Source organism: Patella vulgata, chromosome 3 (assembly GCF_932274485.2).
Source record: "Patella vulgata chromosome 3, xgPatVulg1.2, whole genome shotgun sequence".
Classification (NCBI taxonomy): Eukaryota; Metazoa; Mollusca; class Gastropoda; family Patellidae; genus Patella; species Patella vulgata.
The window spans coordinates 68,032,231-68,055,778 of record NC_065881.2 but is presented as its reverse complement, the minus strand read 5'-3'; the positions used below and the strand labels follow the sequence as shown (position 1 = coordinate 68,055,778).

Below are 23,548 nucleotides of genomic sequence, written 5' to 3'. Positions count from 1 at the left end.
GTTCCTTATTAGTTTTGTTTAATTCCAGGAGTAAATTGATAGCATCATCCGTTTCTTCACATTGTTTATTGGGTATGCATAGTTTTATCTTCAATAGAGTCTTAAAGTTTGTTAGCTTCCACGGGTTTTGACTCTGAATTTCATTTTTTTTTTTTTTTTTAATTTTTTTAAAATGCTATTTTGTGCTTGACAACTTTTAAATTTGGCTATTCTCTAGACAGTTTTTTTCCTACTATAGTAGCCTAAATTTTTCTTAATAGATTGTCAGTTAGTTTAATTTGTGCAGTCACCACATCATGTCTTCATCGTTCGCATTCACGGTCAAACCATTTATTTATTTTTTTTTTTTCGTCGTTTCTTTATGGTTACTAATTTAACACAGGCCCTACTGGCATGATTGGAGGTTGCCAACTGTGCGTCATTTTGATTTGGTTTTAACTAACTTCTTTTTCTCTATTATATAATCTTGGATTTTCGGGAGAAATAGGTTTATTTACTTTCGGTTTAACCTCGGTTGGACGGATATTATTAGTTTTAATTTTGCACAAAACAGTGATGAGACAAATATGTCAGCATGGCGAAACCTGCATACGCCCGTTGTAGTTTACGCAAGTATATGCTCCAAGTAAATCTCCTACGCACCTGCCATTTAAAATATACGTGTCAGTACTAATACATAAATTGATCATAATATGTCATTGTTATTTCTAATATTGCGAAAATTGACGTTGATTATGTTTGGGTATGGTAGATTCAGGTTGGATGAATAACTGTCAGAAAACAAAATGTCTTCAAGATTATATGTACCAGTATTGAAATCCCGCCCCCCCCCCCCCCCCCCAAGAAGGGTACCGCCAAGAACTTGATATTTTGAGATATTTTGCTCAAGAATGTCAAATGGGTTGTAGTTATTACTCAGCCGTATTTTGGAATTTTGGGAGGAATGTACACAGTTGCTATGTAAATATCCTTTAGTAAATTTGCAATATCTTTAACACCCCCCCTCCCCCATCCCTACCGTTTTTCTACTAAAGGTTGGACCTGAATATCCTTTGAAAGCACTATCGGAAATTCCAACATCAGTTTGTTCAAAGTTGGTCCAGGTTTCTACAAAACATACTATGTCTAAATTCTTTATCTTTTGAAAGATTATTATGCGTTTTTTCATTATTTATCTTCGACAAGAGGCCATTGATGTTCCAGAACTCTACACTTAACATCATGACTAGTTCATTCAACAATAAGAATAAAGACAAATAATAATGATAAACTGGCATGCACTTAGTAACAGAATGTATCAAAACTACTATATCTAATTTACAGCAGAGACTATGTCATGTGACAAGACAATTAACAAAATGGGCTATATTAATACAAGCAATGCCCAGTATAGAGAAAAAGAGAGAGAGAGAGAGAAATGGGGTTTAACGTCCACTCGACACAAACTAGGTCATTTCGGGACTAACATGGTTTTAATTTTATTTCAGCTATGGGAGGAAACCGGAGGACCCGGAGAAAACCCACGAGGTTGGACAGGCGACCCTACTCCTTGCCACGTACAACCGGGGATTCGAAACCCCGCCAGTTGACTCAATGACAGACTTTATGATACAGCGCGCGCACGCTAACCATTCAGCCATCAAACCCCCCTATAGAGAAAAAGAACAACAAATAAAAACAAACAAACAAAAAAAACCATTCACATATAAACACGGACGCGTATTATATTTAGTGAGTGATATGGTGCGGAAACAAATCTAACTATTCAGACACGTTCTAATTAAGTGCCTAAAAGTTTATGTATAATAAACACTGGGAACTATAAATAATACCTATAGAACGACTGGACGTTGTTCCTTGTGAGCCCATCCACGCGGCTACCCCTGCAACAAACTGGAAGATCTCGGCCAGCACCACCCTTTATAATATGAAAAGGTCCTAGAAAAGTGTAGGTTCCTGTATAATTCCGCCTGATTCTAATGAATCGCAGACCCCTGTCCATTATAACGCTGCATACCGTGGGTTTTTGTGCCCACTCAGGGATACCATGCCTTATACAAAATTACGCCCCTCTCTGACTCCGGGTCGCTATATGGTTGGAAATTCAGATCTTGAAAAGCCCGTCGCCCGAGAGCTCCGAACCAAATGATGATAATTCTCGAAAAAATGTCGCGCATTAAGCAGTGACTATAATACTCAAGAGTGAGGCCGATTTTAAATGTTTTAAATTTCAATCCATTGTTCGATTTAACTAAATTACAAATTTGGAAAAAAATTATGCCCCTCGAGACCGACTATACACTTTCTCACATAAACGAACCGATGAGAGATGGAATTCGAAATAAGAGTATGCCGTAGATATCGCCAGAGCTGCCCGGTCAATATTTCTCATTTCCCCCATAGCACAGTTCGTTCCAAAAAGTAAGACATTAAACCTCATTTCATTTCATTTATGAAGATTACAATGTAGACGTATACTTGTATCTCCTTGTTTAACCATGGTTTAACTAGCAAGAATAAATATTGGAACAATCTTATTTGCATATTTTATGTTATTATTTGTTTGTGATTTCCCTTTTAAATTTTTTTGGTGTGTCTCCTGTGGACCCTTGATTGGATTTATAAAGTTTATTGACGCATAGAAATAGGTTGACTTCATGTCGTCAATGATGAAGTTATTTTATTTGACGTCAATGGTTAATCTTATCCTTACAAGTTACTAAGAGTTATCCCCCCTCATTTAGGGTCTGACAAAATGGCGAAATCAGAAGTTAAACCGACTTTGTCTTGTGGCGGTATGTATCTAGATTTTCACTTCCGTATCAAAGCCATTTCTTGTACTCCACTACTTTAAAACTACAGTGCCCTTAATTGGGCTGTAGATTTACCTGGCCGTACTGGAAACGTCTAGCAACATCGGCATGACTCACGTAGGCCTGCTCAACTCATTCATACCCACGGCTGACGGCACGCTCCCTGGACAGTCTGGTGCAGACTGGCATGATTGAAAAACATTTGTACATTGGCACAGGCGCCACAAAAGGACTTATACGTAGTGATAGTCTGGACAGTGGAATCAGAATTTAAGCAAATTTTTTTGCAGAATCAAAATGCGCGGAAAATTCCAAAATTATCTTCACGGAGTTAGTTATAGGCTACTTAGTCTTATGTAGTTAGTACTTATATTTTATTAGGCGTATAGGTAGGCCTATTAGTATTAATATTATTTCGCGTAGGTAAGCCTAGACTAGAGCCAGACCGCTAATGAATATGAAATGAATTAGGGTTTAACGGCCTACTGTTCCCAGACTGGGCTGATGAAGACGTACGGAAATTTTGCCCGTACAGCGGCACTACAGCCTATTCTTGGTTTAGGCCTATATCATATCGATGTTTATGATGTTTGTATATATCAAAACATCATAATACGCCAATATCGCAAATTCAGTCTCAAAATTGAAATTATCCGTCATTTACATAGTTCTCTCCTCAGGTGCAAACCCTATTTTCCAAAATACGTAGTGATAGTCTGGACAGTGGAATCAGAATTTAAGCAAATTTTTTTGCAGAATCAAAATGCGCGGAAAATTCCAAAATTATCTTCACGGGGTTAGTTATAGGCTACTTAGTACTTATATTTTATTAGACCTATAGGTAGTAGGTAGGTCTATTAGTATTAATATTATTTCGCGTAGGTGAGCCTAGACTAGAGCCAGACTGACCGCTAATGAATATGAAATGAATTAGGGTTTAACGGCCTACTGTTCCCAGACTGGGCTGATGAAGACGTACGGAAATTATGCCCGTACAGCGGCACTACAACCTATTCTTGGTTTAGGCCTATATCATATCGATTTCTAACTGCCATATCGATTTTTAACGTACACCGGACCTCAGCTTTTCGTCCCCTCCGAATGACTATGCATTGTCCCTTGTCAGGCCCTCGGTCCTGCACAAATGACAAGGAGAAAGCACGCTGGAAAATCCTGAACTTTCTCGGCCAACGCAAGGATCGAACACGGGACGTCCAGGTTAGCGAGCCAAAGTCTTACTCATTGAGCCACCGTGGTTCTCTAAACGCTTCTAATACTACATTCAGTAAAGTGTGAGGGGAGTAGGGGACCGATATTTACGAGAACTAAGGTTGTGAGTTGAGATATACGACGGGTCGAGAGAAAGCTATCTTATAGCTAGAGCCAGTAGAGCACCGATAGTTATAGGAATAGCATACGCTTTCTCTTCAAATTTAAACCGCAGTCACTTTCCCTCTTTTGTCAGTGGTGCAATCTAACTTTTCGGACAGACGGGTAAAGTGAAAACAAAAATTATTATTTCATCTTGTAGGCAAAATCTAATAAATCACCAATTTTACTTTTCTTTCAATTGAATACCACGAATTTGTACTGAATTGGCCATGTCCATGGATTAAAACATTTTGCCTGGACCTGGAGCAACTCTACTTTGTGCGATATTTTTTGAGCATCGATCATTTGTAAATGCAGCTGCAACAGTCCTATGGGATGGTTGGAATTCAGTATAGAGTGGGTTTTGTGTTACAATACGATTGGAAGCTTTGAAGTTGCTTAACTCATGGGCTAGATTAGCAGAAAAACGCATTTGCCACGGTTAAATTTTTAATATTTTCTCGGAGAGCGCGAGGCCGCTATCCCCCCCCCCCCCCCGACGATTTGTTTGTTGTTTGGGATTCAGGTTAGCCACCTATGGGCTATATTAGACCACATTGAAGTAGCCGTATTCTCCGTTGCCTGTAAACGATTGATTGGTTGATTGGAATTCGAGTCAAACACAACACCTATTAGTTAGTCTATGTTAGACCACTTGCTGTATTCAGGTTCTGGAATAGCAAGAAAACGCGTTTGCGGCCATCAAAATTTCTTTGGGAGCGAGGGGAGGGGGACGTCTGTAACCTGAATTTTTTTCGGGCATTTTAGGTTTTGCCCCCTAACATTCATCGAGCCCGTGCGTCTATGATTCTTGGCAAGAAAGAGTGTCTAGCTGTTCGGGTAGTTCAAACACCGAGATCATGTGTGCACGGAGAGAGAGAGAGAGAGAGAAATGGGTTTAACGTCCACTCGACAGAAACTAGGTCATTTCGGGACTAACATAATATATATGGTTCAATTTTTATTTCAATAATTCCTCCCAAAGCGCACACCATTGCGTAAATCAAGTCTTCAGTCGCCCAGTTGATGCATATTCGACTACCGGTACTTCATTTCGCTCCCTCGACCCGGAAGGACGCTTCAAACAATATCTTGCGATAGAACTGATAAAATAGCTAAGTCTCTAACTCAATATCATCCAAAGTCTTCGACATTGAAAACGCGAATTATTTGTCAATTTAATTCAACATTGATGTTGTAATTTTACCGGGAAAAGATGGGCTTCTTATATCCAATATTTAAGACAAAATAAACATTTTATCATTGGTACACAAACACGATCATCGTGTACCATAATGCGTTTCGGTGCCATTTGTAAAAAGGGACTCGAAGAACGAGTCTTGCCGCTAGACACAAGTCATGTCAAACGGTGACGTCATATTCTTATCTGGAGAGCATGCGCAATAAATACTATCGGTGTAGACTGAAATAACCAGACGTTAGAGATTGCCATTCGATTGAGACTTTTGGCGTATTTCGCCGAACATAACTGATTAGAAATTACAGTAAAAACAGAAACGATTGAATGCAAATCAGTTTATATACATGTGTTTATATTACGCAAATGGTGTAAATATTTTGGTATACCGATTTTGATAAAACTTGAAATACATGTTTATAACCCAAAGATCTTGGGGTTTTTTCATTATTAGCGCATATCGGATCGTAACTTCCTGAATTATATGGCCCTTGATTGTACGAAAAATGGCGTTTTTAGCTTGTGGTCCCTCTAGAGATAATATATTGCAATCCGCTAAATATCTTGTTTCAATGGCATTTAGTAATTGAACTGGAGTATACGGGTCACAATTCTATGGACTACAATTACTGCTTATTACCGAACGACGTTTCGACTAGGCTTCTCTAGTCATTATCAAGCTAAATATCGCAGGCCATTGTCAGTATTGATTATGGTCTGGATAAGTTAATTAATGTCTAATTAATAATTTAGATAACATTTCAGACCTAAAGAAAGACCTGCAATAGGCAGATTTAGCTCTTGTATAATGTATGTCAAGAAACCTGTTCTTGGGATCGTACTTTAAAAAAATTGTGATAGGAACCCCCTATCGTTTGGCTAGGTCAAATCTTTCCTTTCGTAATCGTAAACATCTTACAGGCTTGGTTTGAGACCGGGGGACACGCAAACTACTGTCAGTCTATGTTGACTTTGCAGAGGGATATCCCCGTTCTATATTTAGAAACCGGAAGTGGCGAGACTTGAGGGAAAAAAGCTCTGCAAATAAAGGAAAAATTCAGATAATATTTACAATATTAGCTTGTGTTGTAAATCATACAGCAAATCACAAATGAATTTTTTGTGTCGTTAAATGCATGGTTGTAATAATTAATGAAGGAAATCCACAAAATATAACAGATTTCAAGGTAAGCTTAAAGGTAATATATGAACAAATGGTGCATTATAATCTTTGTTACAAAATAAATATTTATATATCTGAAATTTACAATTTTAAACTACATTAGGAAACCTGTTCTTGGGATCGTACTTTATACAATTTTTTATAGAAACGATTTTTCAACCTTGGTATGTTTTTTAATTAATCATATGACACATTCTGTGTGCATATATCATTAGAATGTAGTCACCCCCTAATGATTAAACCGGGATTTTTACACGAAAATTTACACCTTTTCCTTTGCCTGAATGTATTTATGATTATGCCATACAGTAAAGGATATATTTTTTCACATATAGATTTTTTAATGAACTGCAAAATTATTATTGTTCAAATTTGAGGAAAAACCCAAGGTCCTGTCTGTATGCCTAATGGATTATGGATTGCATGTAAAAGAACCCTTGACATTAGGGATGCAATGAAGAGTAAACATAAATGCCACCATTCAGGCAAAGAGTAGGCCATCAAACTTTATTTCATTTTGTCATTATTGTAAATTTGTTAAACTATAACAAAACAGCTCAATATTTCTTTCATGCAAGATAGAATAATCTTATATGTAGCAATAATATTAGAGAAACAGCACTAGTGTTTTACATCATGTTATTTGAATTCTGGCATCCAAATTTCATTTTGCCTGCCTTTCTTCGTGTGTTTTTTTCCAGGTCCATCAGTTTCCTCCCACTGCTCAAGACACACAAGCAAATATAATATATGTTCGTAATGAAATGATCAAGATTGTTTTGGGTGGATTTTATCTATTTGACGAGGATAAACAATAAAAAAGTCCACATAAAGTTTAAAGAATATAAGGAATTTTATTTGAAGTATTGTTTGGACAATACATAATACATATTCTAAGCTGATTGATTGATACTCTCTCTCTCTCTCTCCGGGCTATTCAATTGATTGTTTATTTTCTCTTTTATTTTTACTTTTCAGCTTGCATCCGCAGAATGCCTCAGTTTACCTTTACCAATAGACTAATGGAAAAGGCATTAAGGAAGGCCTTCCTAGATGGAGTTATGGAGATTTATGAATCTTCGCATGAGCCAAGAATTTACAGTATTACTTTGGAAGGATCTTTGAGTCTTTTGATCAACAAATCAGAAAAGTATTACATCAAAATACAGGAAACAGCAGAAAGAGCAAAAAATGTTGAACAGAGCCTAATAACTAAACCTATCCTTGAAAATGTTCCACAAATTCTATCATACAGTGTAAGAAATCAGTCTGTTAGTAATTCTTCCAATGAATCTTCATCGAACATGTTGAACTCACCTGTAGACAGTCATTCAGACATGGCAGGGACTGAACCAGATGATGAAACTTATTCAACTTACGCCTCGAACACTACCTCCTTGTCAATTCCTACCACTAGAACACCAATGATAACTTATACTGCTAAAGTGCAACAAAGAGCTCCATCAAAATCATCAATGTCCACATCTACAACTGATTCAACAACAACAATGGTCACACCGATAATTACGGAAATCAAGTCCCTCAATGAAAAATTAAAGAATTCAGAAACACCTATGGAATCGCAGAATGTTAAAGCATCTGTGTCAGCTTCAATTAGAGTTGAACCAGTTGATGAAGGTGAAGAAAATATGGATGAAGATGTATTGGTTGTTCACCCTGACTGGATAGAAACACCTAAATCAAGTGGAGGTTAAGTAAATTTTTATATGCCCACAGACATGCACTTTAGATCATACGGTCTGTCATTGAGTCAAGTGACGTGGATTCGATCCCACTGCTAAAGCCCCTTACACAAAAGGCGGAGACTATTAAACATACATTTTGCAAGAGCTAAATCAGTCTATTGCAGGTCTTTCTTTAGGCCTGAAATGTTATCTAAATTATTAATTAGACATTAATTAACCTATCCAGACCAGAATCAACTCTAGATGGCATCGCTAGCCTGCGATCTTTAGTGGATTATTAGCCGATTTGCTGCATAACTTGCCTTCACGATTTAACGATTAAATTGATAATCGAGACTATGCTGTTTATCGTACTGACTTTAGTAATGGTGATCGAGGCTAGACGGAAATTTCAATCGCTTAGTTCTCGGTTCATAGTGGATCCATTTGAATGAAATTTTCAGCAAATTGCCTTTACATTATCTAGTTTTTAACTATTATAGTGAGAACTGCAAACTTGTTATCGAATCTCCCATAATGTATCTTTAAAATGTCCATCCCTCCGCCTGTCTGTCCATCACATTTTCTGGGACACAATAACTCTCCTTCAAATTGAGCTAGAAGGTTCAAACTTGGTGTAGCTAGGGGTTTATTAGGTGAATGCCTTGATGGAGTTCGAAGATGACCATTTTCTGCTTAGTAAAGCAGAGATAAGCAATTTGATTGGTTGATGCTTTGAGACATGATGACTTTCGTTCTAAGTAAGTGAGAGTGTTGAAACTTGGTGCATAGTTTCATTATATCAATACTTTGACAAAGTTCGATAATGAACATTTTCTGCTCAGGGTAAGCAGAACACTAAGCAATTTGATTGGTCGATATTTTTGAGCTTGACTAAGTTTGATGATGAGCATTTTCTGCTTAGGCTGTGTAGAGATTTCAATTTGATTGGACGAGACTTTGGAACAAAATAACTCTCCTTCAAATTTGCCTTGACAGTGTTTTTCCATTAATGTTAAGCAGAGATAAGCAATTTGATTGGTTGAGACTTTGAAACACAATAACATTGGTCTTAATTGGGTATAGATTCATTATATCAATACCTTGACTAAGTTTGATGATGAGAATTTTCTGCTTAGTCTAAGTAGCAATAAGCAATTTGATTGGTCGATGCTTTGGAACAAGACAACTTTGATTCTAACTGATCGAGAATGATGAACCTTTGTGTACCAGGTACATGTACATAAAAACAGAGTTCGATCATGAACACTTTCTGCTTAGACTAAGTATAGATAATCAGTTTGATTGCTCGATACTTTTCAAAAAGATAAATGATGATTAATATGTGTCATCTATTTATTTTGAGATCATGTTGGGGTACATCACTGTTGGCTTGTTGAAATGAAATTTACCATATGTTACTCCCAAAATGACTTAGCTTGTGCTGAGTAACCTCCATCTTGTAGATCAAATGCAACAGATTTTGAAAATGTCTTAAAATTATTTTATCTTACAAACATTTGCATTGAAATACATGTAGCAGTTCCTTGATTATTCGATAATACTTTACACAGGTTTAGAATACAAAGTTATTAAAATAGGTTTATTTTAAATTTCAGTAAAGAGAGAAAGAGAGGAAGTTAATAAAAATGGTCATACATCAAAGAAGATCTGCACTAATGCATGCGGAAGCATAAATGACGATATTCCATCACCCAAGAGTCTTAATGAAAGATTTCATTTCCATAGAAATGTTGTTGAATGCCCATTATGTAATGAACCAATATCTAATCAAACATTTCTTCTGCTTCATCTCGATAGACATAGAAAAGAGTTTGTTGAAGAATGTCCTGTTTGTAAACAAGGAGGACAACCCCTAGATGTACTTCTTTTCCATTTAACTAACTTTCACTTAACCACCCCATCAGCTAAGCCACCTCATTTGCACTTAGCTACAACAAGTGGGAATGATTCACGTTTGAGAATAGATCCTTCTAAAATGGTACAGCTTATGTTGGATCATGAGAATGCCAAATCGTCTACTATTGGTGGTAAGGATGTGGAGAAGGAAGAAGAGGATGATGGTGAATTTCAGATTGAATATGTTTGTGACTTGTGCGGAGATAGCTTTAACTCTGGGAATGATTTAAATATTCATAACAAATCTATTCATGGAGATGATGCAAGTGAAGATTTTAGATGCTGCGAATGTAATGTAAAATTTCAGAACATGTTTTTATTTCAAGACCACATGCTAGATCACCATAAAGCGGAAGAAAAATATAGATGCGAAACTTGTGGAGATGAATTTGTTAAGTCAGAAAAACTCAAAGAGCATATAAAATTGGCTCACACAATATCTTACAACTGTTCTCATTGTAAGAAGCTGTTTAAAGATAATAAGAGTTTGATAGAGCATGAAAAAACACATGCTTTATTTGTGTGTGACTTGTGCGATGCACCATTCACATCTACTAGAGCATACAATGCTCACCGACGTTCTCATGTTGATGCCAAACCACACGTTTGCCATATATGTCAATCCACGTTTTTGAAAAAAGGAGATATGGCGAAACATATGCGTACGATCCATGAACCCAAAAAACTTTATATGTGTAAGGTATGTGGTAGAACAGGTACAAGGTCTGACAACATGCGTGTCCATGTACGTACTCATAAAAAGGGATACAGTCGAGAAATGGTTGACTCACTTCTACAGAGAGTAGATCAGTAAATATGAACATATTATATAGTGTACTGATCAACTTAGTAGTCAAGAGGTTGAGTAGTGTTTTAAAAAAAACTGGTGCACCTATTACAGATTTTATTGTTTTAAACAATCTTTTATTTGAATTTATTTATAAGCTTTTATGTACTACCTTTCTACCAGATATGATATTTGTGCAAAGTGCCAGTGGTTGTTTTGTTAGTGAATCAGATAGCTGTCAGTTATATCATCCTCTTTATTACTCACTGCCAGTATACAGGGTATTATATAATCTTGTTAAATATGAACTCGTAGTCATTTATTTTAATTTTTTTATTGTATCGTCCTATATTTCAACATCATAGCCTGTCTTAACCATACAAAATAACATCATTGTTAACAGATCGTACTGAAAATGACTGAATATAAAGGATTGAAATAGATACTGTTTAGTTTGTAGCTGAATGACAGCACTCCTTATGAATCATTTGTTGGCAGTTATTCCTCACTGAAGAATTAGTGATGGATTATCATAGGTTTATATTTTGATCTGCAGCAAATTCAATTGTTTTAAAAGAACGGTATGAGTTTTTCTTGTAACTAAATCTGATTATTATTACTGTTTTGTCAAATTTTCATAGATCTTTTCAAGACTACTATTGTAAATAAGTTTTTTAAAGTTAGGTTTTATATCTGAACAAAGTAAATTTTCCTTTTATTGAAAAAAAACTGAATGTGAAATGACACAGTGAAGAATAACTTCATTTTGCCATGAGAATGATAAATGTTAGGTTTTATATTTGAGCAAAGTAAATTTTTCTTTTATTGAGAAAAGATTAAATGATTTTCTTGTCTTTCCTGTGCGATACAGTGAAGAATATTTTCATTTTGCCATGAGAATGATAAATGTTAGTGTATTGTTGTTTATGTGTGATACATGTTTATGAAGATTAAGATCATGTGGCTGTTTTTGTGCCTCTAAGATTGTTAAAGATATTTTTTGCTGAAATGTGTTTGTTGTTTGCTTGAGTTCAAGTAATATTAGTTTAAAATATTAAAACACTCATTCATTCACCCATGAATAGTGAAGGCCAACCTTATGAAAATCAAACCTGAAATTGATAATATAAATAGCTATTAGTTTAGAACACAAGGTAAAATATCTATGTATTCTAAATTGTAGTGACTCACACTGTACTTAAAGGTGCATTATGTGTAGGATAAAGCACGAGACTGCGATTATGCTTGGGAAAGAAAATAACCTGAGAAAAAGAAAAAGCAAGGACTTTATCTTGCTTATAAACCATCTTTGTTTACATGTATGTATTGTAAAATTAGAATATCTCAGAATTCCAGAAAGAAAAACCTTATTTCTTGTTTTCTTATGGAAAATAAAAACCAACTCTGGAAGAATAACTTGTAACATTTTTAAAGAAAAACTTTCAGAAGAATAAACCCAAATTCCCTTGTAGGCCTTTATATTCAGAGCTGCCCCCGACTTTCAGACCGCAAGTTATTCCGGGCATAGAATAAACGCTACAGATTAAAGAGATTTACTTTTATAGGTTTATAAGTGCATGTAAGATCTAAATCTGCCTATTACAGGTTTTTATTTTGGTTTCAAATGTTTTATAAATTATCATTTAGACATTTATTTACACAACAGGTCTGTAATCAACTCTCTAGAACATCAGATGGCGCGGATGTAAACAGATTAAAATATAATCGCCATTTAATGATTTAATTTAAAAATGGAGAAGCAAGGCTTTTTAACAAACGGCAAACAGTGATAACATTGATCAGAATAAAGAAATGTGAATGAAATTTTCAATATATTAATTTTGAATTTTCTGTTTTGGAACTATTATAGCAAAAAAGGCCAGCTCTTTATCTAAATCTTACATAGTTTCTGTCTACTGGTGTTGTACAATTAAACCAACTTTGATGTTGTACATGATACCATTTTCCTTAAGCATATAACAGTGGAATTTTTAGGTGCTATTGGAGGCCCGGCCATTATTAGTTAATGGTAATATAAAGTTTGTCGGTCAACGCCATACATGAAGATAGAAACATCCTCTCAATAAAAACTTATTTCAGAGTGTTCTCTTTAAATTTTATTGACCAAAGATAAATCGAAATATAATTACTGTAGGCCAAAACAACTGTGTATTATAATAATATCCAGTGTGATTAAAATACAGATCTGTATTTCGTTTCTTTTTTTTATACTTTCGATGACCGCTACAACATAAAGAGCTGACCGGTTGTAGTGGAAAGTCGCATCAGGGGTCATACGGGCGGCTTTTGACCCTATGACATCAGACATTTGATTAACCAATCAGCATTGATGTTTCTAGTGGGTTGCCCACAGTTCGGTGCCAAAAACTTGTTGTAACAAACCGTTTCATTGATTAATCTCTCACATCATCCTGAACGCGGGTTATATAACAACGAAATTTTGAACTATAAAAAAAACGAAATGAAATAGGATCTGTGTTTTAATCAGATTGAATAATATCTATTAATAAATATAACAAGTTTCAGTTCAAGATCTTTGATAAAGTAATTTCATAGGATTGTAAATATATTAGCTTTAATGTATATATATTGGACATATATTCCCTATTACTATTTGTAGAGATTTGACACAAATACTTTTTTTACATTTTTTTCGTTGGTGTTTATGTGTACTATATCAATTTTCATGAAATAATTACAGTTTATTTTTAAAGGAGATGGTCTACCTATTTATGTAATGTATATAACAATAATAGTGTCTAATGCAGCTTCTTTGTTTTAACTGTTTAAATTAATATCTTAACACTTTTCATACCTTATTTTTGTTAAATTTAAATAAGGAAATATATTTTTAGACTTCCAGCGGATTGTTGCTTTAAAGTTTAACGATAGTATTGTTGTTCTCTATCTCTGTCTTAACTATTGATAAATAATGGTAAATAATGACTACCAATTTTCTTGAAGCACAAAATGCATTTAGCATTTATCAACTACTGGACACTATAATGAAAGATGGTGGCATTCATAACTTTATGAATCACCAACATTAATTAAATAGCGTTAATATTGGAGCACCTAGAATTCTGTTTTAAGGTTGATTCAAGTTATTCGGTCTGTCTATTGTTAAAATAGAAACGGATGGACCGTCTCCTCTAGTGAATATATCTGTACCAGTTTGTACAAGTAATCATTAAATCGTCATTGTTTCATGTTTTTTCTTCCATTGTTATTGATATTACTGAATATTAATAATATGTGTAATACAAAGCTTATCTACTTATAAATGTACATGTATCTTCATTTTTATGATAAATGTATCAATATTCTGGAGACCCGGGATTGTGTGCATATAACATTAGTTTGGCTAAAAGTTTTGTGGTCTAACTTCTCTTTTCTAAACATAATTAAAATCAGCATATTGTTTTATATTGAAACGAACATTGAAAGTCAAAAATTGAAATCTATCATCATTTTAGTCACATTACTAACTTGATAAATGAAAGTTCTATCTTTCTGTGCATGATACATGTAACTAGACAGCCAAGAAGAGCAAGAGAGGAAAGAAAAGGTATTTAAACCGAACTAGACCAGCATAAATCTCAGAATACTTCTGAAAAATGAGATTTTAATGGTCTGTCTACTACACCATGTTAGAAAAAATATCTTTTGATAGCACATATTTACTAATTTTGTAATCTCTAATACCATTTGATGGGCATTTGTTTTATTCAGGTTTGAATATGTTTTTTGTTTATTTTTACCTTTTTACACATACAATTATTGAATCATGAAAACTTAAAAACATAAATAAGCTATAATTGTACATTTTACAGAAATAAATATTATTTTAAAATGCATTAATTAAATCTGGGAGTAGATTAAATAGACACCAGCATTTTAATCATATTCATTTGACTGCTGCTATTATGTATTGCACATCGTAAATTGAAATGTAGGACTAGTTCACTTCATTTATGCAATGTCTTTACTTTTGTTAATATTCATTCAGTTAATGTTACATATTTGATATAAATGAAAAAACCCAATAAAATAGTGCATTTATCCAGATTTTTCATTTTTGTGGGACAAAAGAAACATTATCTTGACTCGAAGAGTAGAAAATCATATAGACATTTAACGTTATTTCACAGAATCAAAACTTTAATACATGTACTGAAAATTTACAGTATTGTAAATAAACATGCATGCTAAAAATAATTCAAAATTGTTGATTATCTTTTTTCAAGAGGTACAGCTTGAGCTGGGCAGAAAGTTCTTTTGAAATGTGTTCATGGGTAGGATTGTACCTGAGAAGGATCGTCTGTCCAACCTTGTGTGTTTTCTGCAAGTCCTCCTGTTTCCTTAAGACCCCTACGCACAAGTGAATTATTGAAACCAAATTGAACCATATGTTAGTCCAGAAATGACCAATCGGATTAAAATACAGATCTATGTTTCGTTTTTTTATACTTTTGATGGCCAACACTACATATGAAGATTTGACCAGTTGTACTAGGAGGTCGGTCAGGGGTCATACGAGCGGCTTTTGACCCTGTTAATCAATCAGCATTGGCATTTCTAGGGGTTTACCTGCAGTTTCGTGCAGAGCACGCCAAGAACTCGCCGTAACAGACCATTTCATTGGCTAATTCTTCACATCAACTAGGACGCCTATTAAATAACAACCCTTCCAGATCCTAGTGTTGTGAAGACAAGTAAAACAAAATTTTGAACTAGAAAAAACGAAACGAAATAGGATCTGTGTTTAATCAGATTGAGAAATGACCTATTTATGTGGAGTGACCCCCAATCTCCATCTCTCACTCTTTCCCCTTTTTTCGTTCTCTCATGTTGGCTTTTTAAAATCATTTTGATTTTACAGGTAGTTTACAGATGGTTTTGAAGTAACAGCAGTGTTTACGTTACTATGCTTATATTGTATTTTAAAATTTCCCAATAATTACTACCAGCTAGGGTTGTTGCCCTTGGCCTTGAGGACTGCAAAACCTTTTAGAATAATGACCGGAAAAAAAAAAGATGCTGTACAGGAAATTTATCAGACATTGTTCATGCAATCGCATTTGACTTTGTAGCCAAATTCTTCAAGAATATAATATGATTTAGGCCTACAGTCAAAATAGAGGAGAATTAGAATGAATTGTGTTGGAATCTCGGTGTTTTACTTTTACTTCTTTGTACAGCGGAGGGGCCTTGTTTGTGAATAGTTCAAGGTAAATTTGTAATGAATCGGAACAGTGGCGAATTATTAATTCTATTATTCAAAAGTAAATCCGAGTTGTAGTGAAAGTGCCGTAAAAGTAAAGAAATCGATCATAACTAATCCAAGGGATATAACTCTATTCTCCGAATGTTTATTAGCGAAGCCTACATTTTCAATGAACTTGAGTTACTGCGGCGTGGTGAGGCTAAGTCAAGACCCAGAGTATCGTTTTCCGATGGCAAAAGTCTGAATTAATTGCAACAGTGGCGAAACTTACTAAGAATTGTTATTACCCACGAATATAGTTATTTTGGGGATTTTCCGTAAATTTTGTTGGAAGCAGCTTGTGAGTATGTCTACTGTACTGTTTATCGGTAAAGCGTGCAGTGTACACTTCGCCTCATCGCTGGCCTGGATAGCATCGACCCAGGCTTTCGAGAATAGATGAAATCAAGGCATTAATATTAAGCCTGAATTTGTTTCTACAGTCATTATATAAATAATATCCACAAATTCATATTAAAACATAACGAAATATGGTGTTAATATGTATATAATTTAATCCTATAAAGAACTATAGGCGAAATTGTTTCATCAATTTTTAGGCATAAACAGCCTATTTTATTTAATGGCGTCTTACTATTTTTAGTAACACTGTCAGTACATTGTATTTAAGTCAGAACGATGATAATCACAGTAATTCATTACACGTTACAGGAATAAAAAGGTGTTAATATTGTTATACTGCCCATAATATCCAATAGGGATACTGTTTAATATACCATACAAATAAATATTGATGAGTGCATACAACATGTTGGATTAAAGGACAATATTGGTGTCAATCATTATAAAATATGTGATAGAGCTCGTTAAATACATCCCAAATATAATTTTAACACAGAGATCATTGCTACGGGAGATGTGTAACAAGCACGTGAAGAAACGAGAAGTGACGTCAAACATGACAAACACGAGTTGCCCTTCTATATAACTGACTGAAGTAACGAGCGGTAACAGACAAACGATCGAATTTAATTTCACTGATAATTCAGTTGAAGATGAAAAGTTGTTATATGAGACGATGAGAGGATATCTGACAATTCAAAAAAAGAATTGGCTGTGACAAAATAGCTTATATTATAGATAAACTTTGCATAATAAACAATAAGTTATAGGATATAAAATACTCATTACAATGTAATTATTAGTCTAATTAACAAACTGAACAGCTTTAGTGTAACATGATTTATGTGATTGGTGGTAATCTGATGAAAATTTGTTTATTAATCTCATACATTTGTCAATAAATTTGACAGTACTACAATTTAAGTTATTTATAATATTAATGGAATAAATCTGCAGGTCATAATAACCTTGGAACCATGGTGGCTCAGTGAGTAAGACGCTGGCTTGTTAATCTGGAGGTTCTGTGTGCAATCCAGGTGTTCGCCAAGAAAGTTCATATAGATCCCCTGGCCTGGTTCCTCCTTGTCAGCGGTGCAGAAAGGAGAGTCTGACTCTGACAAGGACAGTAGGCCCACCTAGTTTTTTGGATGAGATGGAAATTCAAGGTTCATTGTATACATTGGCGTGCATGTAAAAGAACCCTCGACATTTTGAGTTCTAGAGTAGGCCATAGGGACACTGTTTGGGCAAAATTTCCCTCATGTCTTCATTATCCCGATCGACGCAGAATAGTAGGACTTTCATTTCATTTCATTTTCTATCTGACGGATTTGTTAGATGATACAAGTAATATTCCCAATATAAACTGCATTTAAACAGCTATATAAACTGCACTTTCATTTTATTATATATTCTCATGCGTCTTTTGTAATGTCTGTAAAAAAAAGCAGCAATATTATTGATGCCCTGATTAATCCATACACAACTTGAAAACTTACATGTAGATTCTCTAGACACGATTTCATATGTGACAAATTATTCTGTCTTGCATAGACTCATTGCTGCTTTAGAATAGATATACTGAGACACAATGAAAATGCACCACTTTGATAAATGGTTGATTGTAAATGTCATCATGATTTTTGAGCAGATATGGAGGATAAAATGTGGCTGTATTAAATCTATATAGTCAGTATACAGTGTATGTCTGTTAACTATTATTCAAATTTTATATTTTCAGAATCCTTCAAAATGCCTCAGTACTTGTTTACAAATAGATTGATGGAAAAGGCATTGAGAAGAGCCTTTCTTGATGGAGTCATGGAGATATATGAAACAGTCAATCAACCAAGAGTTTACAGTATTACTTTGGAAGGAACTTTGAGTCTTTTGATCAACAAATCAGAAAAGTATTACATCAAAATACAGGAAACAGCAGAAAGAGCACAACAATCTGATCCAACATTAATGCCAAAACTTCCAAACTTAACATCCCAGAAAATTATTGGATCTATTGGATCAACAAGTACAATAACAGCTCCTGAAAAAAGTGAATCATCTAGTACCCCGCCTAATGATTCTTTATGTCACATGCTGAAGTCAACGTTTGGCAATAATCCAAAGGTGGTTGTTAACATCAAAACCGAACCAGAGAACCCAAGCAATACAACATTTGCCTCAACCAAAGCTACCTCTCCCACCACAATTCATACAACCAAAACACCAATCATGAGTTTTTCACCCAAAATATTACCCAGAATTCTGCCTAAACCCAACGTATCTACATCAGCATCTGGTTCTTTTTGTACGACAACCGTCACAATTGTGCATCCTAAAACTCCTGTACTTAGACCTCTGTGCCCCAAAAAATCTGATGAAGTTTTATCTGCAGCTGATTTTTCACTAACAAAAGTAAAAAAAGAACCATTAGATGGTGATACTTCTAGTCCAAACAAGTCATTTGATACTAACATCAAAATCAAAAGTGAGCCGACAGAGAATGACGATAAAGATAAAACTGTAGAAGATGTTATGGTTGTTCAACCAGAATGGATAGAAGAAATATCTAATCATGATTTAGCTGGAGGTAGAATATTAGTTCACTAAAATAATGTTTTAGACTTAGTCTAATTTTGTTGATCTTGTCCATCTGTCTTACCGTCCCTAGTGGACCCCTGATAGATAATTTAATGCCAAAATACCTAGGAAATTTAAAATTGCATGACAAAGTAAAGACCAGAGAATCCTAGTCGAAGTGTAGCTCGAAGTCTCACATACAGGAATTATTAGAATATTGCCACAGTTATCAACAAAGTCAGTTGAACAATGAATATTCATATTAGTTCCAAATTAACATCTTTTCATGTATACTAGTTATCCTAACGAACAAGTAATATTTACTGACTATTACATGTAGGTTTATTTGTCTATATATCTACAACGCATAGGGATGACTCTTAAGTCTTTAAATTATTATTCAATTTGTTTTCTTTTTAATTCAGGAACAAAGAGAGAAAGGGAAAATGATGATGAAGATGAAGAAGATGACGACAGTTCTGCTGTCGATTCAGTCAGAAAAAGAATTAAAGCTACTCTGAAAAACCCAATAATGGCCATCAATTTAACAGCTCAGATGAAACCAAAAGAATCGTTCTATTTTCACAAAAATATAGTTGAGTGTCCACTGTGTAAAGAACCAATATCTAATCAAACATTTCTACAACTACATCTTGACAGGCATAGGAAAGATTATATTGAGGAATGTCTAGTATGTAAAGAAGGGGGACAACCCCTAGATGTACTTCTGTTCCATTTAACCAACTTCCATACACCAGGAGCCTTAAAGGAGACTGATATTTCTAAAGCCAAACGACCACAGTTAGTCCTAGCTACTACAAGTGGAGGTGATACACGTATGAAAATAGACCCCTCTAAAATGGTACAGTTTATGTTAGATCGTGAACATGCCAAGAACTCAACACATAGCACAGCTGAAAAGAAGGAAAAAGAAAAAGAAAAGGAAAAAGAAAAACATAAAGTAATGGAGGAGAAGGAAAAACAAAAAGATAAAGAACCGGAAAAAGAAAAGGAAAATGAGGAGGATAGCGAGGGTGAATTTCAAATTGAATATGTTTGTGATGAATGTGGAGATAGCTTTAATTCTAGTAAAGAGTTAAATATACATAGTAAAACAGCCCATGGGGATAACAGCGGAAATTACCAATGTTCCTCATGTAGTTTGAATTTTGACAATTTATATTACTTCCAAGATCACATGTTGGAACATCATAAAGAGGATGAGAAATGTAAGTGCCAGATGTGTGGAAATGAATTTGTTAAGTGGAAAGATCTTAAAGATCATTTAATGACAGCCCATAGAAAATATTTTACATGTCAACAATGTAAGATTTCATTTAGTGATCAACAAAGTTTAAAGGAACATATAGCTTTACATGGACACGAAAAACCAGATTCTTACGAATGTGACATGTGTGATAAGATATTTACATCTTCTAAAACATACAATGCTCATAGACGCTCTCATATCGATGTTAAACCGTACGTTTGCCATATTTGTCAGTCTGCATTTTTTAAAAGAGGAGATATGGCTAAACATATGCGTACCATCCATGAACCAACTAAACTTTATATGTGTAAAATCTGTGGTAGAACGGGTACTAGAGCTGACAATATGAGAGTTCATGTACGTACTCATAAAAAAGAAATCAGTCGAGAGCAAGTGGATTCACTATTACAAAAAGTTGATCAATGAACATAAGCAATCTCACATTTATCCACACTGTGCATTTATTATGAGAAAGTTACAGTGTATATTGTTTTATAGTTTGATCCTGCACAAATATGTAACTGAAGGGTAAAGTTTATCAATATAATTATTATATTGTTATTTCATTGTTTTGTGGACACTTGTAATTACCTTTTGGAGTGTTTTCAAATCAGTTAAGTTATATGTTTTGTAAAGTAAGATAGTTTCACTGGAGCCGTTTGACAGGCTTTATTAAGTTTTTACACTTCAGAATTTTTCAGAGGGGCTAGTAGATATCAAGATAAGGGTTAATAAATAGAATTTTTATATGTGGGGATGATAAACCACATTTGAGTATATCTTAAGATATCCTTATCGAAATAAATACATAATACCGTATTTGTTGAATTATAGAAGGGATTTGTCAGGACCAACATTTCTCAGCATATATACTAGTTCATAGAGTTTACCAAGGTCCACATAACAAGACTTATGTTTTTGTTTCTTGACAAATTAGGAGCCACGGTGGCTAGGTGGTTAAGACGCTGGCTCACTAGCCTGGAGGTAGGGTATTCGATCCCTGCATTGGCCGAGAAAGTTCATCTGGATTTTCCGACGTGGTTTCCCCTTGTCAGTGGTGCAGAACGGAGGGCCTGACAAGGACAGCTGTCTAGTCCTTCGGATGAAACGAAAACCGAGGTCCCGTGTATACATTGGAATGCACGTAAAATTCGATATAAGAGTAGGCGATAGTGCCGCTGCCCGGGCAAAATATCCCTCATAGCACCCTGTATGTCGATGCCCATCTTCATTAGCCCAGTATAGGAGCAGAACAGTAGGACGTTAAACCCCATTTCATTTCATTTCTTGACAAATTAGAAGTATTTGTATGTTTAATGAAATTGATATGTTTGTGTTTGCCAACATAAGTATTTAATTGACAGAAATCAAAATGAACACACATGTTTAAAAAAGTAATGGAGCTGCATAAGTCTTTACAATTAACTTGGGTATTACATTTCTATATTGATATTAGAAGTTATGAGTTATCAAAATTTCTTTAGCCTGAAAAATTAGGGAGTAGAGAGGTTGTAATTAAAGATTGTGGTGATTGTATCAGTAACGGGATGTGATTTCTTTATGTAGTCTTATGACATTATAAATGTTCACCATGTCCACATTTCTTTGTTCTAAGGGTTCATGTGGTCATTGGATTTTATGAAATACATACATGTATGCATTGTATATATAGTGACACAAAGACTTTAAAAGTTAGGTTATTGTAGGCATGTGCCTATAAGTTCAGACTATCTGTAGGACAATGATCCTGATACATGTATTTTATAAACTATTATGTATCATTCACCGTTTTGTCATTATGGTGCAGATGAAGAAATCTGCTGGTGGATGTATGTTTAATTGCCTGGCATTCCCCTTGTTGATAAATTTTATTATGTTATTTATTTATTATCTATGTCTCTAGAGTAAAATATTTGAAAACAAGATGTGGTTATATTGAAATTTCCAGTTTCCTCCCACTTCTAAAGACCCCTACACGCAAGTGAATTATTGAAATAAAATTGAACCATGTGTTAGTCCCGAAATGATCTAGTTTGTGTCAAGTGGACCTTAAACCCCAATCTCTCTCTCTCTCTCTCTCTCTCTACATTTGAAATTACAAATACTTGTAGTTTGATTATTTGAGTGTTGTTCAATGAAATTTGACTCTGTAGACCTGTAGAACTTTTTATTTCCGGTTAACCACGTAAACATTTGTTGGTTTTATAGTTCTTCAATGTGCATAATATGTACATGTATGTATTTAAAATCCAATAAGGCTGTTATTTATTAGGATTTATTTCGTAATTATATAAATTTTATGGCATTTTACAGCTTATAAGTCCATTATTGATATTTTGTCTGTTTACATTTTATATCAGTACAGTACATTTTTAAAACTTTTTTGGTGTTTATTGATAACAATTGTAGTATAAATGTTATACCTTTAAAATTCATATGATATGAAGTCTACTAATCTACTGTGTATATTATATAGTAAAATAATATGAATTTTATACATGTACATTGCATAAATGTACTATATGAAAAGGAATGAAAGCATCATTTTTTATGTTTCTATTCTTAAAATAAATTAAGAGATAAAAATCATAACAGTTATAGATCTATGTGACATTATTATGAAATACTTTGTATGTAGAAAAATAAATAGATTTAAATTACAGATGTGACATCATCCTTTGATGTTCACAATGTGCCAAGCGTACATTATTTATACTAGTTGAAATATTGGATAGTGTCTGTATTTTAAGTTGTTTAATGGTCTTGTGCGACATAGCGTGATATATGGATATAGCACTCGTGCAATATCAGTATGTTACTTAATGTCTCGCACTCGACCATTAAACTACAAATAACCAGTCTATGAACTTTTAATACAGCGTAAATTTACAATTTGTAAATAAAAGTCTATAAACTATTTTATTTTGTTTGTTTTTTTTGATTGATCAGGTTTTTCTGGCATAGACAATATAAATGTAATGATTGGAATGATTTTGTCTTAAATTCTTTGATTAAAATCACCAAAAAATGGGATGTATGACACTGTTATGTTTGTATAAAAGCTGAAAATACTCTTACAGCAGATTAAACTTCA

The 23,548-nt window shown here is 34.3% G+C and overlaps 2 protein-coding genes across 3 annotated transcripts; both read left to right on the top strand.

The window, feature by feature from the left end:
* The first annotated feature begins 6,409 nt into the window (after positions 1 to 6,409).
* Positions 6,410 to 15,164, top strand: LOC126815695 (zinc finger protein 420). Of its 2 annotated transcripts, none has more exons than XM_050541571.2 (3): positions 6,410 to 6,569; positions 7,544 to 8,275; positions 9,870 to 15,164. In XM_050541571.2, exons 2-3 carry the CDS (start codon positions 7,558 to 7,560, stop codon positions 10,982 to 10,984), a joined length of 1,833 nt encoding a protein of 610 aa, XP_050397528.1. In that variant the 5' UTR covers positions 6,410 to 6,569; positions 7,544 to 7,557; the 3' UTR covers positions 10,985 to 15,164. The 2 variants fall into 2 exon arrangements, with proteins under 2 accessions (XP_050397528.1, XP_050397529.1); XM_050541572.2 differs by having other exon boundaries at positions 6,410 to 6,581.
* A 1,198-nt stretch (positions 15,165 to 16,362) lies between these two features.
* LOC126815692 (zinc finger protein ZFP2) lies at positions 16,363 to 23,373 on the top strand. Its single transcript, XM_050541563.2, has 3 exons — positions 16,363 to 16,545; positions 18,349 to 19,194; positions 19,610 to 23,373. The coding sequence occupies exons 2-3, from the start codon at positions 18,360 to 18,362 to the stop codon at positions 20,878 to 20,880; spliced, it is 2,106 nt and encodes a 701-aa protein (XP_050397520.1). The 5' UTR covers positions 16,363 to 16,545; positions 18,349 to 18,359; the 3' UTR covers positions 20,881 to 23,373.
* The last annotated feature ends 175 nt before the right edge of the window (positions 23,374 to 23,548 follow it).